Source organism: Balaenoptera acutorostrata, chromosome 3 (assembly GCF_949987535.1).
Source record: "Balaenoptera acutorostrata chromosome 3, mBalAcu1.1, whole genome shotgun sequence".
Lineage (NCBI taxonomy): Eukaryota > Metazoa > Chordata > Mammalia > Artiodactyla > Balaenopteridae > Balaenoptera > Balaenoptera acutorostrata.
In genome coordinates this window covers 15,411,278-15,430,541 of record NC_080066.1, presented here as the reverse complement: position 1 = coordinate 15,430,541, position 19,264 = coordinate 15,411,278, and the positions used below count along the sequence as shown (strand labels likewise).

General features: G+C 38.6%; 1 protein-coding gene across 4 annotated transcripts in view; it reads left to right on the top strand.

The window, feature by feature from the left end:
• PLXDC2 (plexin domain containing 2) overlaps nucleotides 1-19,264 on the top strand; it is a 429,167-nt gene that overhangs the window by 162,428 nt on the left and 247,475 nt on the right. For all 4 annotated transcript variants that reach the window (XM_007189858.2, XM_057544055.1, XM_028168446.2 and 1 more), the window contains one exon: nucleotides 9,069-9,280. In XM_007189858.2, coding sequence (XP_007189920.2) covers nucleotides 9,069-9,280 — 212 coding nt within the window. The remainder of the gene's footprint in view (nucleotides 1-9,068; nucleotides 9,281-19,264) is intronic.

Below are 19,264 nucleotides of genomic sequence, written 5' to 3'. Positions count from 1 at the left end.
GATTCCATCTGGCCTGTTCTGGCTCAGAAGACTAAATTTTCCTTAGAGGCTGTTGGCCATGACTGGTCCTTGTTTACAGAATTTTCCATTTCCCTTGGCTGGCAGAGTCACACTTTTCATGCACTGGACTTAGCTTTTAGTGCAGAGCCCTTATTTTAAAATCAGCCATTCTGAATACAGGAAACAAGGGTAGTTGAGGATGGCTAATGATAAAGAGAAATGTTCAGGTATTTTACCAAATAGTTTCACTTTTTTATTGTGCTATGGAGACTCTAAAGTTCATGATACGTGGATTTTCACAAATTAAATAGTAAATCTGAAAACAAATGTAGAATACTTAATATATGATCCCAAATAGCCTAAAATATGTTAACAAGATATTTAGCTAGCAAGTAGATGGTAGACTTTTATAAGCTGGGAGGGACTATAAAAGCAATAAAGCTGCCCCCTCTTATTTCACACACAGCAGGAGGTCACATACCTAAAAATTCCATGTGCTTTCTGGGTTCATGATGCTATGTTTTCTGCAGAAAATCCTAAGGACCTTATTAAAAGATAGACTCTCAGATTTAATTAAATGCTATTTTCACTGTTTGTAGATTATTTGTAGACTATGGCTAACATGGAAATAAGTTTATTCTCCAAATCTGACAGATTTATCTGAAAAATCAGTGGATGGCCTGAGTTCTCTGACAATCATCTTTTATTATAAAACAGGAGATTGTCATCATGGTAAAACAAATGCTTGAGTCTACTTGAAGGAATTCAGTTTTTCTTTTAAATTTCTACTAGGCAGTTAATAGAAAATGCCCAATTACCAAGATTAATTATTTATTTTAAAGTACTTCCCAACACATCAGATATAATTTAAAAATATAATCAATATTAATGTGCTATTATTTTCTGCTATGTTTTTACATTGGCTTTGTTTCATTTCCTCGCATTGGCAGTCAACTTGATGGGATATTTTATTCCTTATTTGTTTTCACATGCTGGATTATTTACATATTTTTGCCGTTTTAAATAGCGCATTCTGTCTTCTTTATTTTTCTTTTAGATTGTTTCTTTGTGTCGTATCATTAGGCTTTCTGACACATTGCTAATTTGATCCCTGAAAGATTAATCATAGGTAGATTAGATGATAGTCAAAACCAAGCCTATGGATCAAGCTCTGGTTACCTTCCTAGTGTATCACTTACCATCTCATATACATCAATTTCCTCATATGTAAAATGGGGTTAATGATAGTATTGATACATGCCAAATACATTAATGTTTGCAAATGTTTAGAACAGTGCCTGACATTCTACCAACCCTAAATGAAGGTTAGTTATTATTACTAATATTACTATTATTTACCCATTATTAGAAGCAATGCATAGAACACTACACTTCTGCTTTATAACTGTTAACACAGTTTTATTCTTTCTCTTTATTTTTAATATTTTAGTAAATATGCAACAATACCTTAAAATTGTCTTAAATGTTAACATTTGCTCATAAGGCTAATCATGTTTTCCATAGGATAATTAACCTTTTTATATATAAAATTAAAATGTCTGCTTATTATTTTATTTAATAGTAAGGTTAGAAAACTATTACATTTTTAACGTGTAAACTGGTTTTGTGCATATTTTGGATTGAGTGTTTGGTTACATTTTCCCATTCCCTTTCATTTCCTGTGTATTTTTTCTTGAACTGGCTAATGTTCCTCACCAGAAAAACACTGTACAGTGACCAAGAGGCCTGCAATGACTCAGAAGTCAGAGAAGGGGAAGGGCGGAGAGTGAGGGGTATGCGGGGCACTTACATCTTGGCCTTAGGCCGCTATGGTTCTCCTGCTCTGTGCCTCAGAGGCTGGACTCTTATGCTTCAAGCTTCCAGAGTAGTCCTCCACTTGTTTTCCACTTTTCACTTAAAATGTCCTTGTTTCAACTACTTCATAGCTTTTCAATCTCACTGGCCATGCCCACATTCTTCAAAGACATGTGTTCTGTTTCTTACTGAGTTCATGAACCGGAAAGAACTGCAACCACGAGTGTTGCTGAACATCACCCAACTGGCCAGTGAGCTCTTGTTGAGTCAAACTCACATCCGATAAGGAGAAGCTGTTATAGATTTGTTTTCCCATAGTTTTTGCCTTCTTCCATCCTTTTATCTGACTGAGCAAGAAACATGGTTAAAATCTTTTATCTGACTGAGCAAGAAACATGGTTAAAATCTTAAGAAGCTGGACAACAGATCGCATACATAATCCTTTAAGACGCTGTCTCAGATGAGCAGCAACCTGGCCAGTCATTCGTTTACTCATTCATTCATTTGCTTTTCAGAAAACTTTGGATATTTATTATATGTCAATATCCATGTTTGTACCGATGGGACAAAAAATATAAATAAGATAGAGGTCCTGTTCTGAAACATCTCCGTGTCAGGAGTCTCCAAGGCCACCCTCAGGTTTGGTCATATGATAGGAGGAATCATAAGACTCAGCTGTGATTTGTAACAGCAAACGGATACAAAGCAAAATTCATAAAAGGAAAAGGCACTTGGGGCATTTTTAATGTCTGGGGAAAGCAGGGCAGGTTTCCAAGAGCACTCTCCAGTGGGAGCTCAGAGGAAGCATTTACTTCCACCAGCAACCAGTTGTGACAACACATGTGAAATACTGTCAACCAGGCAAGTTCATTAGAAACTCAGTGCCCAAGGCTTTTATTGGGAACTGTTCACATAACCACCTTCTGTCTACCGTGTACCAAAATTCCAGACTCCCAAAAGGAAGGCAGGTTGTCAGCATAAACAGTATTGTTTGCCCAGGCAGTATAGCCACAGTGAGCCACTCTTATCTGTTAGGGGATGGTGGGAACTCTCCCCCAAATCTTAGTTCCCAGGCACCAGCCAAGGGCCAACCCTGCAAACAAGATTTTCTAAGGATAGCCGTCTCAGACCTGCTGTGTTAACTCTTTTCTGCACAATCTCACACTGAATGGGGATAGTTGGAAGTGTTTAAAGAGTCAGGTGAAAAGAGTTATTGGATTACAGAAGAAAACTCAATTAGCCCTGCCTGGAGGAGTCAAGGGAGGCTCCATTTACCAAGACAATATTTGAACTGGATCTTGAAGGAGTTGTGAGATTTCCCAAAGCCCTGGAGTGAGGAAGGGCTTTCCGCCATGCAAAGGTATTCACTGCAGGTAAAGAGATGATTGAGAAATTCTGTGTGGTGGGAGCATAGAGCATGATGGGGGAGGCAGAGACAGGGAAGAGTGGTTAGAACAAGAGCATGAGGTGTTTTATAGTTTTGGTGGGTGGTAAGGAGCCTTAGAGGTTTTAATCAGAAGAGAGAAGTGAGTAAATCTGAAAGGTATCTCTGATAGCAGATGGAGAAAAGGTTGGAGAAGGTAGAGTTTGAAGAAAGTAAGACCAGGTAGGAGGCAAGAGATGATGAAGACATGACCTGTGGTAGGACTAGAGCACGGGGCAGTGGTCCTCAACCAGGGGGACACAAAGAATCACGTGGGAAGCTTAATAAGAAAATGATGTCCAGGTCCCACTCAAACCCTTTAATGTCTCTCGACAAAACATTCTGTCTGCTTTCTCTTCTGTAGCTATCTTACTCCGTAATGCTATCAGTCAAAACCTCCAAGTCCACTACATAGACAGTTCATTATTGGACAGAACCAAGAATATAACCATTTGTATGGAATTTCCTCTTCATTTCCGTAATAAACTGAGATGTGAAGCCATATGGCAGTCTACCTTAGCCGAATAATTTTATCTATTGTCAGATGAATCTAGCCGGTAAATCTATTTGCCGTAAAAAATCTTAACGTTTTTGCAGAGGTTCCACAAGAATGATTTGGTTCATTTGTGAAGTGCAGACCAAAGTGCATGTCAAAAGGTGCAGTCATGACAGATCCTCATTACACAAGATGCATGTCAATTTATGTGGTTACTCCTTGGTCATTCGACATATATTGTATGTATGGTTTGTATGCAAGACTCAAGAAATACAGTTAAAGATGCATTCAACTATTAGCTAAATGTAGGGTATTTAAATAAAATCATTAGGATAAGACACAAATATAAACACATCCAACCCAGAACAGCTTTCTTCCCTTTTGTTTTTATTTTAAATGATTTTATTTTATAGTAGATGATAGCACAAAAGAGACTTGCAAGGTTTGCAAAGAATAATATGAAGATGTACATGAGTTTCTTATTTTACTCTCAGATTAACTAGACATTATTGGGTTTCATAATGATGGTCTATTTGAAATGTAATGAAATACCTTCTTCAATAATACTTTATCTGCTATTTTTATCAAATAAAATATCTCAAGAATGTGTTAAGGTCAATTTATATATTAAATATACAAAAATATGTCTTTTTGCTTTCTCTCCTTCTATCCAAATGGAAGTCCTTAGATATATTTAATGTTTCCATGAGCTATGTGATTAACAACTATAGCAAAATATGTTGGTGAAAATTATCTTTGAAGGTTTTCCATTAGTGGTTTAATTAACATACAGTGGACAGAAAGCAGACAATCTGTTCAACCAGACTATTCAAAGATCCCTCCTATTGCTTTTGTTTTCACTACAGCTGGGAAGGGATAATTATATTAAATATATCCCTTCATCTTTCTTCTGAATGATTTGTTTTGGTGGTGATTTAAAGGATAATTTGAAATATTTTTATGAGTTAGAAAGCCCATGAAGTGCATAGGAGTAATTTACAATGTAGATAACAAGGCCGTGGTTTTGCCAGTTTTTCTCAGTCTTTATTTCTGGAAAACATCCATTTTTGACTTGTTTTATCTTCTCTAAAAATCATTCTGAAATGGGTTAAAAATCTAAGCCAATTTCATACTTTAGTCTTGATGAACCATGTGCTACTGAATTATGAGCAAATAGGAATGTTTCCTCTATGCATGATTGGGTAGTCTTGCTTATTCATAACCTAACCAGAGAAAAAGAATTAGGTATAAAATAGCAGCCCAAAGAAGATTCACAGAGGCTAGGCACTGAAGCTCACAAATTTTCACATTGGAAAAACCCTCAGTTCCTTCCTTAGATTTTGTTTACTCTTTACAGTCAGAGCCAGCAAGTGATTGAGTAATCAGTTTACAAAGTTTACTGTAGTAAATTCTAGAAGGAGCAAGCATGTCCATCATGGAGGCAAATTAATCAATGGCTGTAATAGCAATTAATACAACAGTAAAGCAAGCAAAAAAAAAAATCATAAAGCACTGCTAAAAAGTGAAAAACAAACACCAAACCCCACAGCTGCCTGGGGACTTACCCTTGTAAATGCTAGAGGAAGCATTTATGCTTGTTTTACACAGGAGGCCTACCTGTCTGTTAAATTCACCTTCCCCAATAATCTAGCTAAAAATGAGTTGGAATGTTCATCACAAAAACAAGAGTTTGACACTCTAATCAGACTTCCCAAATTTCAACTTAAGCGGTGTTAAAAGATAAACTGAGGCATATTCAACATTTTAAGAGTTTACCTGACTGAAAATCAATTTCAGTGGGGCAGCACAAACCAGAAGTGGTTAGGAGCACTCCAAGAACCCCAACGAGGGGAGAGATTTTATGGAGAAAAGGCAGAAGAAAACAAGGAAATTATTTGATTGGCTGTAGCTTAGGTGTTTGCCTGATTCAGAAAAGTCTAGTTGTAAGTTTGTGACTGGTTGTCCTTAGGCTTTGATTTCTTAACCTTGAGGCAGCTGCAGGCTCAGGTTTGGGTTTGCTTACATAGGCTGCTAAGGCATTAGAGCCACCTCAGTCTGATGGCCTCCTTGTTTAATTAATTTAGCAGTGGGGAATATGGACTTTATCCTCCCTAAGTTTTGAAGCTCCTTCTTAGGGTAAGAAGGCAGGGAGGAAATGAGAAAGGGCAATCAAAGATGAGAACTAGACTTCCTCCGCAGACAGCTCCTCCAGTGTCAGTTACTTCGTCTCCTCTGTGCTCTGTGCCAGGACCACAGGGGCTAGTGGTATGTTACTGGCCTAACAGGCATCATGAAAAGTACTATGTTTTGTCCTGCGTTATAAAAATCTAAAAGGATAATGGTAAAATTAATATCAGGCAATTAATATCCAATGAAACATCTATTTTAAAGAAACCAACAGTTGTGTTGAAATTCTGTTTTGAAGATTTTAATAAAGACTACTTCTTTGGAGATTTCAGGGTTTGTTTTTTTTTTCTCTGATTTACATTATAAAGAACTGAGAAACCTCTGGCTGGAGACTTTCCCTTTCTGTGATTTTTTTTTTTTAATATTTTTATATCTAGGACTGTTTAATCCATTGGCTACATGATATTTGCTATCTTTCTTTTCTTCACTGACATTCTAGTAAGGATCCTATAGATTTTCAGTTGTTCCTACATGATTGTTTGTATTCAGAGAGCCACCACCCCTAGTGCAAGGTGAATGCACAGCTCTAAAGTTTAATCTGAGTGTTGTGCTACGAGGCCTTATCTGGTTGTTATAAAACTTTTTTGTGTACTTCTGTTGTAAGCTGCCTCATATATTTTTGGTAATGAGGCAGGATATCTAAATAAAGCAAATAAAATTGCTTTATGTAGCTTTGCCTAGAATCGTAAGTCTTAGAGCCTGGCACATACTCAGGAAAAGCTGTCTGCTTTTGCAGGTAAGATATTTTCATTTCCATTTGAAATATAGGGTAACTAAAGCACAGAGAGTTTTGTAATTTACGCAATATCCCCTATTCAGCAAACCTAACAGAAAGAATTCTACCCCAGGTCTCCTGAATCCTTGTACAGTATTTCTTCCATACTTAATTGTGCCTGGTCCTATCATTTTTGCTCCAAAGAGACTGTCTACAATTTATTCATTCTTTCAGTCAGTCAACAAACATTTATTGAGCATTATTCAATGTCCAGTGGGGACAACACCTTAAAAAAGAAAAATTTTCGGGCCTTCCCTGGTGGTGCAGTGGTTAAGAATCTGCCTGCCAATGCAAGGGACACGGGTTTGAGCCCTGGTCTGGGAAGATCCCACATGCTGCAGAGCAACTAAGCCCGTGCACCGCAACTACTGAGCCTGCGCCCCAGAGCCACAACTATTGAGCTCGCATGCCACAACTACTGAAGCCCGCATGCCTAGAGCCCGTGTTCCGCAACAAGAGAAGCCATCGCAATGGGAAGCCCGCGCACCTCAGTGAAGACCCAATGCAGCCAAAAATAAATAAATTTATAACAAACAAACAAAAAAGAAACATTTTCTGTAAAATACTCATTAGACATACATATTGAACATTTACTGTGTGGAAGGTGGGAGGGGACCATGATCAACCCTCTATGTACCTGGGTTTTTTCCTAGCCTTACAACCAGCTATTCTGTGAATTGAGCACAGTGCTACATTTTCTGACTCTAGGGCTCTTTTCTGTGGAATTTTTGGCCATTTCCATCTCCATGACTCTTTTAAGCTCTAATATTCTACGAGCCCATGGAAAAGTCTAGATTGCCAACACTGTGGTAGTGCATCACTCTAGACTGTATCCAATAAGCCTTTAGGCAGTGGCAGATCTTTTAAATTCACAGTGAAATCAAAGAATAGCCCCTCTAGAAGAATGATTAGCATCTTTCTGAGTTCAAAGGGAGATATTTTAGACCATTTGCATGTGATTAGTAGTGGTAGCCTTAACTTGGTTATTAGAGTTCTAAGTAACTGATTCAATGGTATTATAAGCTTCATTAAATACATTTTTGTTTCTTGGAACGTTCTTGTATTGATGGGAACCTCACAGCTGTAATTAAATCACTGCTCTCTTAGCCCTTTTTGAACCCATATCCTGCCAGTTATAAAGCCTGTCAATTCGTATCTTTTGGTAATAGTTGCCTAGAGGAGAACTGTTCTTGGTCAGACACTGAATTTCCCATACTTGTGGAACACCTTCCCCTGCTGACCCACTGAAATGAAAGACTAGGAGTAATGATTAAATCTAATTTTCCCTCCTGTAGTAGCAGAATGAGCTGGGTCAGCAAGGCCAGTCCCTGCAGATGGCTTTAAAATACCTTTGTGATTTGATCTCCTTGCCTTCCCATCCATTTCTCTAAGTGCCTATCACTGTCATCCTTTACCACCCTGACAAGATTCCAAGGTGAGAACAGCTCAAATGAACAAGAGCATTTGTGATGCCTCCCGAGGACGTGGCTTATTAAATGAGTTCGGCAATGAACCAAGTCTGACTTGTGAGCTACAAGGCAGGTTAGCACGTTTGCACGAAGGTCATTCCATGTATTATTTAACCCATTCAAATGCTCTGTTTTCTCTCTGCTGCCCAGCATAATTCACATGAAATAATATAAACTCACAAGTTATTAATGTCTGATTTGTATTTTCAAATGTGCTGGGAATCACTTAGTTTCATTCCTTTGCTTGGATTGTAGTTTGTTTTCTCAGAACAACTAGAGAATGTTTATGAAATGTGTGTGCGGAGGGCAGGCAAGGAAGGGAATAAAAGTGCATTACTTTAGGGCTGCGCATCTGTTTTAGGGACTCTGCTGGATCTGCACATTAACCATTGTCATGGGTTATCATGGTGTGTCCTAAAATCGCGTTCTACTCAGAGATATTCACACCAGCTCAAAAATATTACAGTTAGGGCTTCCCTGGTGGCGCAGTGGTTGAGAATCTGCCTGCCAATGCAGGGGATGCGGGTTCGAGCCCTGGTCTGGGAGGATCCCACATGCCACGGAGCAACTAGGCCCGTGAGCCACAGCTACTGAGCCTGCGCGTCTGGAGCCTGTGCTCCGCAACAAGAGAGGCCGCGATAGTGAGAGGCCTGCGCACCGCGATGAAGAGTGGCCCCGCTTGCCACAACTGGAGAAAGCCCTCACACAGAAACGAAGACCCAACACAGCCAAGAATGAATAAATAAATAAATAATAATTTAAAAAAAATTTTACAGTTAAACAGATTTCACTGTTATGAGTTAGTTTCCTCTTATGACTAGCAGAATATTTTTCTTCTCTATTAGAAAGCATGCAAATGATGCGTAACAGATGGTAAATCATTATTGTTTTTTTTTCAAACAGATTGGCACTATCAGGTTGCTCAGACCTTCCCACAAACAGAAGAGGAGGTGGAGGTGGATTCACATGCATTCAGCCACCGGTGGAAAAGGCACTTGGATTCTCTCAAGGCGGTAGACTCAAACCGAGCCAGCCTGGGCCAAGACTCCCCAGAGCCCAGAGGCTTCACAGACCTGCTCCTGGATGATGGGCAGGACAACACCACCCAGATTGAGGTAGGTCAATAATCTGGGTAATTGAAATGGATTAATAAGTATGTTTCTTATACGGCACCCAACTTCCACATATATATCAATATTTATAAGCTGTCCCTTCGGCTCAATCTGGAACTTTTGGACTTTTATTGTAGAGAATCAATTTAATTCATTAATAAATAATTAATTTGTTAATATTTCAAGAATTCAATAAATAATTATAATTACGTTAAATAAATAAATAACTAATAGCTAAGCCATTTAATCACCCACAAATTCACTTACTCAGGAAACAGACAAACATGGGCTTGGTGTGATGGTGACCGTGAGGAGACACAAAGGGAAATACAGTACATCTCCTGCCTGCAGGGAGGTAATTGTGTAACAGCGTCAGAAAGTCCGAACGCCATAACCAAATCATCCCTGTGCCACATGATATGCACTAAAGTATATACAGGCCAGTGTGGCATAGAGGAGGGGGTGATCATCTGCTTGGGATTAGGGGATGGGCTCTTGTCAAAGAGGCCTAGGAGTGGGCATTTAGGCTCGGGCTCGGCAGATTGAGAGGAGCTCACCAGGTTGATAATTTGTCGATGGTAAAAGAGAAGATTGCTGGCAGAACGAGTTACATCTGCAAAGGCTGAGTCTTAGAACGACATGGCATGATGAGGAGTCTTGTATGGTGACCGACTGTCCCAGTTTACCTGGGACTGAGGGGTTTCCTGGGATGTAGAACTTTCAGTGCTTAAAATGGGGCAGTTCTGGGCAAACTGATGGTTGATCACTCTATTACTGTACATGATTCTTTGTGATGATTGGAGCCACAAGTTGGAAAGAGAAGGACCGTAGGAGGTGGGTTTGGTGAGTAGGGAAGGCTGCTGAAGGCACATTCTAGGCAGATTTTGGGGTTGCCCAGAGGCCTCAAGGGTGGTATTGAGTTGCTTAAGTTTCCATAGTCCTTAGCATTGCAAATCCTAAAATATGATCTTGTTAGTATACTAGATATAACAGATACAAACAAGTGAATCTTATGGAACTAAGCAAAAACCATTCAAATGAGAACAGAAGCTATTTATTCAGTTTGTTGTAGCAAGGGAGTGAGCCTCTATCACTTGCCTTTGGCAGAGACTCAAAAGCAGGCAGGGGAGTGGGAATCAGTTAAAAAAAAGAGAAGGATCCAGGTGTGCTCTGATTAGAGGTTGTTGGCCTGGAGAAGCTGGAGGTGGGCTAGTCAGAAGCCGAGCATCTCATGTGATTGGGGAACATATATGGCTTCCTGTGGTTGGTCCAGAGTTGGGCATAGGGACAAAAAATAGAGAAACCATCAGTTATCAATCAAGTCCTGCCCCTTCTGAGCCGATTGCTGCCAGGATTGTGTTTTGGCTCCCTGGACTGATTGCTCTAGAGGTTGGGGTCAGAGTTCTGTTGGTATCCATGGTCTGGACATTGTCCGTTTGGGTATTCTCTCATTCTGAAGGTTTAGTTCCTACTATCTCCCAGGTAACAGGTTTCTATTTTAAAGAAACAGGCAGCATTCTTTTTACTGCCCTGAAATACTCATTATTTAGGGAAAGAACTCAACTTCATGAAACAGATATGACATAGTTCTGCAGATGGTATCAAGGCATCATTTTTTTCCCTCATGGTGAGAGGAATCTTCAGATCTGAAGCACAGGCCATTGGGATTCTGTTGATGTGAGAGCCCGAAGATTTTCAAAACCCCTCTCCATCTCCTTAGCTAGTTTGTGGCTCTGGTGGTCCCTGGCTGCCCCCGTCAGGCCCTTAACAGACAACAGAGGACGTGCTAGAAGCAGAAGTCATATAATATCTGTAAGAGGCTTTTCTGACTCCTGCAGCGTACCTGCTATTTTGGCAACAGTGTCGTGGTAACAGCTCAGAGTAGGCAACACAGTTCCTCCCTGGGCTGCTCTTTAGCCAGGGTGCAGCATAAAGAAAGGAGAGCTGAACAGAAACAGAGATGTTTCCTCTCTGCCCAGAACTAGTAACCTATTGAGATTAAAGGGAGAGAACACAGACTCCTGGAACTCTGTGATCTCCATGCAGGATGCTGAATTTTTCTAATCATTTGTAAAATAGAAAATCCTTTTGCTCAGGGATATATTAACACTCCTCAAAATATCAATACAATGCTAGTTGTTAGTATAGCCGTGATTTTGCTATTCAGCCAGTTTTTCTCTTTTTCTACCTTAATAGAGGGAGACCATGTAATGTCAGAGATTTTGAATGAGTAAAAAGGAGGAAGGATGATGCAGAGAGCTATTCACTGAGCGCTCACTTGGTGCTAAGAGCTGCCAGGTGCTGTATGGTCATCCTCTTGTCTAGTCCCTACATCAGCCTGCTGAGAGCTGCATCCCCAGGTTCACTGGCTAATCTCAGTGATTAACATGAGGGTACTTTCCGATTTAGGTTGAGTATTTTTCCTAAGGTCTCTCATTAATGAGTAAAGGGCTGGCATTCAAACCCAGGACTGCCCAGCTCTCAAGATTTAGCCTTACTACTTGGCTTTGCTTCCTCTAATATAAGGAAAAATAAATGGCTGTTTGATTATGTAATGATTTTGGATAGTTGTGGCACCTGAATATCGATAGAGTAACCTCAGGGTTTCAATCTGGCTGAAAGGGGACTCATCTTGAAGCTAGATTTCATAACAAGGGGACTGCTTTTATTTTGAGTTTATTTTTATGGGGTGCTGGGGATTGACGGAGATTATTGGGGATCTAAAGTCCCATAAGTCACCCCTCGGCACCACCACTAGTTCTGGAAGCAAAAGCCTACATCTGAAACTTCTCTGTAAAGTTTATTTATCCTGGCCCTTGAAATAGTATTTTTGAAAACCGTTGCATCTCTTTTGGGGAAAATACTTTTGCCCGATTGAGTTAAATGGAAATAAGAAAGAAAGGAAGCAAATGGTTGTAGAGTGATTGCTCTGTGCTGGGCATCGTGACAAGATTTTTCTTATGTTTTAGGAATAGCATTTTGATTTATGTTGCTTAATATAAGCAATGAGCATGAACGACTGTGTATGCTTTTGCCTTTTAGAAGCTTCCAGAGTCGATGTCAGGAATCAGAATTATTTGGCCTGAGAGCCCTGATTGTAGCAGTGGCTGTTAAAATAATTCGTATCCCAGTGAGACTTAAACCACCCAGAATGGCATTCCTGTGCATGTTCTCCCCAACTTCTGCCATTGTCTAGACTTTGTATCCCACTTTCACTGAACAAAGACGAAAACAAAAGACAATAGCATATTTACTATTTTGGCACAAATTCATTCTGAAATAAACAAAAACTGTTATTCTCTTAACTTGGTGACAGTATTTTTTCTGGCTCTGCACAAGAACAGATAATGGAGGGATTGTAAAACTTAGTATCCCAGTTAAAGAATCTTCCAATTGAAGTTTCATTGCTGTTGTCATTGTTTTCTTTTTTTCATATTCTTTTCGTGAAGATACAAAGATGTTTTGAAATAGTTTGTATTTCCTGATGAATAAGTGGGGACTCAACATTTGGCAAGTACCACTGTTGATCTGCATTTTATTTTACATGAGACCTTTATTCTTGTACCTCCTCTGTTCATGTGGATGTATAACCACCTGGGCAAGTCAAAAGAAGAGTACTTCTCCCTGATTAGTAGGTATTAAAAGCAGTCACTAGCATGCTTTTTGTAATTACTTTGGGAATATAAGGGCTTCAGGGACTTTCAGGTTAGACTGAATTCCATTCATGACTTGGCCGTGCTTGAGCAGCCTTCAGTGAATTCCATGACCCCAGGGACACACGCATGGATGAGCAGCACGTGAATCTCCGCCTCGCTGCTGGCTGCCCTTCCGTTTTCTGGGGTGGAGCTCTTGCAGCATCAAGGGCGCCTTATGGGATGGAGAGGGACTGAGTAGTGTTTGGTGAGAATTATTGGTCTTCATAAAGCTGTTTCCCCAGCTTATTCCCGTGTAATGCTGTTGGTAACTTACAGTTCTTCACTTTACAGAAATCAGTCCTTTCTAACACATGGAACCAAATGTGTGGGTTTTTTCCACATCCAGTATTTGGAACTTCATATTCCCTCTCCTGGGACAATGAAAATGTTTCTGAAAAGGATTGTCAAGTGTGATTTTTATTTTTTTGGCTTTGATTCAAAAGTACCTGGATAACTTGAAGAAGGGAAGATTAAAATAAGGTTTATGGATCATATCAGTGTAGCTCCATGATCCAAACTGACTCAGACATTGTGAGTTAGACCAGCACCTCTCCGGTGATGCAGACGTGGCTAAAATACAGGCCACACTTTGCATTGCAAGGAGTTAGAGCACAGAGCAGATTTAGCTATTAGTTTTGAGGATACAAATTTCTGAAAAATCTTAGATTAAATTGCAGTGCCTACCAACAACATATCTTGTGGATTTCTCATTCTTGTACTAAATAAAAATTGCAGGCATATCTAGCAATTGTGTCATCTATGATTGCATTAAAGTTCATATCTGAGGAAAGTACAGTGGAGAATAGTTAGCAAATATGTGCAATAGAAGTAGCTAAAAGCTACAGATCCACTGTGTTTCCACTAAATGCATATGTAAAAACTCTTTTTTTGATCATCTGCTGCGGCACACTGCCAGTTGTATCTGTATCATATTGTCACAAATTCTATAATATATTTCTTTAAAAAGCTATCAATTGCCAATTGCTGCACACAGGTTATTGTGTGTGTTCTAATATTTTATTGCAGTTCATAACTAGGTATTCTATTTGACAGGAAAGAAGTCACTGGCAAATCCTTAATCTAAAAGAGAAGGCTGTTACTTTGAGATATTTTACAAAGCAAAGGCAAATTTCATAATGTCCCATGTGGGCATAACCTCCATGGTATGTTTGCAGTACAGAGAATACATCAGAATATTCTTAGGTAATGAACTCCTACTGCTCATGTGTCTCAAGCCTAGATACGCTTCCTCAGTTTCAGAGATCTGACAACAACAGTACTGAATATAAATATAGGGTAGTAATAAGACACATCATCCCATTTCACAGAAATAATGAAAATTTGCAGAATACTGCTGTGCTGATTCTTTCTTCAGGCCACTGTTCTGCTCAGGGAACTCATGGAAGACAGTACTTACCGATGAGAAGAATGTGATAATGCAGATTTGTGACATTTTTCAAAAGAAAGAAAAGTACCACCTGATACTGAACCGTTCTTTTACTATATTTATTATGAGTGTGAAAAGCTGGTGTAGATTTTTTTAATGAAGCATTTCCATCTTAGGGGAATCTTAAACTTTCAGAGGCATCCATCTGTGGCTGCAGAATCAGAAAGCTGTGCAAAGGGAATACTCAGATAATCGTGAGGAAGCACACTTATTTGACTCGAATGAATTGAAATTTCCTAAATGCATGTAAGTGTCAGATTGCCTTCCACAAAAGATGAGAAGGAAAGCATTGTGAGAGCATGTGATTAAAAAGGAGCAGAAATACTGCATAAGTTAATCAGCACCCAGAGGAAGACTCTTATTCTGTAGACAGCCAGGATTAATGAAGAGAGACAAGGTGTCATCTGAACCACGTCATAGAGAGAGAGTTAGAAGGTAGCCAGGTATCAAGGTATTTCTAGCCAGAGAGTTTTGCACTGGTAAGCTAAGTAGGGCAAGATTTTTAAACTCCCTTATACTATGTGTCTTAGTCCGTTCAGGCTGCTATAACAAAAATACCATAGACTGGGTGGCTTAAACAACAAATTTATTTGTCACAGTTCTGTAGGCTGGGAGTCCAAAATCAAAGAGCTGGCAGATTTGGTGTCTGATGAGACCCCACTTTCTGGTTCATAGGGGACTGTCTTTCTGCTGTGTTCTCCCATGGCTAAAGGAGCTAGAGAGCTCTCTAGGGATCTCTTTTGTAAGGACACTAATCCCACTGATGAAGGCTCTACCCTTATAACCTAATCACTTTCTAAAGATCCCACCTCCTAGTACCATCACATTGGGGGGTTAGGTATCAACATATGAATTTTGGAGAGACACAAATGTTCAGTTCCTAATGCTATGCTAAGGTGTTTGGGATTTATCAGGAAGGAACTTGGAAGCTATTGAATATTTTAAATAGAGAAAGACAAGATTGTATTGGTGCCCCCAAAATGAGTGAGGAATGGATCCGAAAGCCCAAGTCTAAGGGGTGGAAAGATGAAATAAATTTAGATGAGAATTATTGTGAGCTAAAATGAGACAGTAGTTAGAGAAATGCTATTGATGAGCATATGAATTTCAGGAATATTTAGATTTCTAATCAATAACTTACATTAACCACGATGACTGAAGTTTTACCCAAACTTCTGGTGCTTGCTTGATTCTGAGGGTCAATTGCGGATCCTGGTCATTTCCTTCCCTGGCAGTGTGGCCTGCTACAAGCTTGACAAGCACCCATCTCATATGGGTTGGGAATTGGCCTCATCTCTTCAACTCTGTATTGCCAAAGGTTGTATGTGAACTGACAACAAAATCTGTTTCAACTTCTTTTGTTTTGGAAATTGGAAAAACACGTAGTTTCAAACTTATGATTTAATCCCATTCATTTGCTTTTAGAATATTGATGATGACTTTTAGTTTTCAAAGAAGAAAATCCACTGAAAATAGTAAATCAGGCAGAAATTATCTGCAATTATTGCTCACCCTCTAAAAAGATAATGAGGATTAAAATAGAGTATCATATATCTTGCTCAATTATAGATTATTCTTAGCTTGATATGTCAACTCTCTATTGGAACAAAAATGGAAAAAGATCCATAACTGTATTTCAAAGAGTTCCATAAAGAATAACTGAATTATCTCTATGATGCTTCACTGTTAGTTAATTGAATTTGCTTACGGTAAGAGCATGGAAATAGTCTTCGGAATGATACATACAGGTGGTAAAATCATTAAGTGTGTTAGTCATATAATTTATTTTTAGAACAAGAATTATATTTTAGAATAATATTCTTGCATTCTCCATATACGAAGAGAAATATCATATGAAATATCATATAATGTAATATTCTTGCATTCTCCATATACAAAGAGAGGTCCTCCCCTCACCAGGACCCTGAGATTAATTATAAGAATCTGGCATTGAGTTTTCCCTACCTCAATTTCCTAGCCATTCATGAGGACTGCGTCATGTCCTCTGCCTTTCTTTGCATTAATGAGGGCAGTGATAAGGAACTTCTAATGTAGGGAACGCCAGGTTAACCAGTAGAATTTCTACTTTGTCATCTTGCCATCTTATTTTTCTTCTTTCCCCAGGCTAACTTCCAACAGGACATTTAAAATACACTTTCATGAAAATTATTACTTTCAGTATCAAAATTATAGTACCGTTTAGTGTAATAGGTCTAGATCTTTATCTAATTGATTTTTTAAAATCCTGCTGAAGAACCAGGCTAATTGTTTGCTAGTCCAGAATGTGTCCAGTCTTGGCAAGTTGAGGAAAGGGTTCAGGGTGAAGGATGGGCTGGAACTCGGTAGCAAAAAAGCCAGCAGGTGCTCGAGTCCTCTTCTCCTGGCAGCTCGTGGAGGTGTCCCCCAGTGGACAGTGGTCCAGGCAGGGCTGTGTCATGTTTGCTTCTCCTCTTTATTGGGCAAGTCTGAGAGGAGCATTGCACAGGGGAAATACACACCCAAGGTCAAGCACCAAGCAGCCCAGGCTGACCTGCCGGCAGTTTAGGAAGTGGCAGCACTTGGGTTGGGGGTGCCAGGTTCCATGGAATGTTGAGTTCAGTCTCTGTCTTCTCCTTGCTAGGTGCATAGCTTATCTTCTCCGCTATCTAGCTTCTGGGCAACAGAGAGATAGTTTTGGGGGTCACTCATTGGACAGTCCTGTTCTATATTAATGGATTATGCCTTAAAGACTAGTCTTTTATGTGATATTTTCAGAATCAGAAACAGAATAATAAAGTGATTGTAGCTCAAAGACTAAATAAGTCTGAGTTGGTACAGTCATGCCAATAATATGATTTTTATTACTACATCTGGAGAAGTATCGGGGCCACTCCTTATTCCCGTGAAGATTTGTCGCATAATGAATCTGCCAGCCCCTATGATGTGAACTTACTTAATTTTAGAAATACTAACAAACACCAACCGAGTACACTGAATCACACCAAGTCTTTGCTATTTATTTTATCTAACAAATTAATGTGCACTCTACAACTTAGTACAAATGTTTTGGAAAAATAAAGACTAGGACTCTGATAAACAATGATTATCTGTAATTTTGTGTGGCACCCAGAAGTTTCTATGGACCTTTGTCAAAGATGTTTCATGTGTCTTTGCCAAGTACTGTGACTTCTATGGAAACATTATTAGGTCTACACATAGGTGGGCCATTACATATATAGGAGGTGTTTAAAAATCCCTGATGATTTAAACTTACAGTATGAAAAAAGTATATTTTTATTCTTAAGCAATGATGTATAATATATTTTGCTAAGTGTTCAGGGGACTTTTATCTCATCTTATATTTCTGAAGCAGTTTTAAGGTAGATAAGGTCTCTTTATAACAAAGCATGCATATGCATATTCATATTCTTTGCTTTTGCATTTGTGATAAATTTGCTAATGTGCCACCCTGTACTGTATTAAGGAAGGTACCAAATAGCCAAAGGTCCTTTTGAGAAGGGGCAGCTAGCATTCGGAATGAACAGAGACTGCCTTAATTTTCTTTCTGTGTATCCCTGAAAGAAAACCTTTCTGTTCATGTCCCGGCAATGCATAGTTGTCTGAATCTGTCTAGAAACAAGAGAAGAATTGCACTTTGCAGCCCTTGGGAACAGTTGTTTTGAGCTATTTTCTGTATGGTATTTCAAGCCTGAGCTATTAAATTGAAATAATAGTGTGGAATCCATGGCACTGAATTGAATGAATGGATTAAATACTGCTGAAACTATTTCTCTTTTACAAGTAATTTCTAGCTCTTTTTGTAAACTTCATATATTTACACAATCTTTAGCTTAAAAAGCAAAGCTGTGGAGAACACTAACATTCACCTTTTAGACAACACCTCTATCAATCATCTATCTTATCTGTATTATTTTGCATTCGCAATGCTGATCCCACTTGTCACCAAAGGCATTTGAAAGGAAAACTTGCAAAGCAAATTTCTTGCTGCTTAAACATTTCACTTAGTCACAGCACCTTTTATTAAAGAAGTCTTTTAGGTAAATACTTCCAAAACTAAAAATATTTCGTCTTGTGATAGGATTTTCCACTTAAATATAACACTGCCTAACTTTTTAAGGTTTCATGAATTCTATTCTGGACATTTTTATAATTTTCAAAGATGAATGTCATGATTTATGATTGTCAGATTTTTTTCTCTAAGGACATTTTAGGTTATAATATTGTCCAATTTTCTTAGGTTATAGTGCTTTGCACAGTGTTCATATTTGAATGCAAATCTTTACTTGTTCTGTCATATAAACTAATATAGAGCAGAAGGTGATTTAAAATTTCATTTTCGAAAATGTTTACAGGGGGCACTAACAAACCTTTCCAAGAAACTCAAAACAGTTAATTTGTTCGCTGTAAATAGTGTTGTAGAATGATCTGTTATCTTAAAAATCAAGTATAAACAATCAGTTTTCTCTTTCTTAAATACCAGCTGAACAAAGAATGACTTGTCATCTTTCTCTGTCCATTGAGGAATCAGATATCTCTTTATTATTTTTACAAGTGAATGGGATTAATCTTTACCAGAACAGAAGGATGTCATATTCAAATGGGAAGGGTACAATTCAAAGAGTAAGAAAACAACTTTATGAATAAATACAGAAATGTGCCAGGCCAAAATAATAAGTATTCATTAGAAATTTTTCTCACGTTACTAATTGGACCTAGTGATAAAAAAATTATCTTCTAAAGGTAAACAAAAATTTTAGACAAATCTTTGTATTTTCACTGTCCCTTAAAAACTCTGTGGAAAGTAATATTTTCCACCATAAACCTAAGGAAATAAAATAATCAATA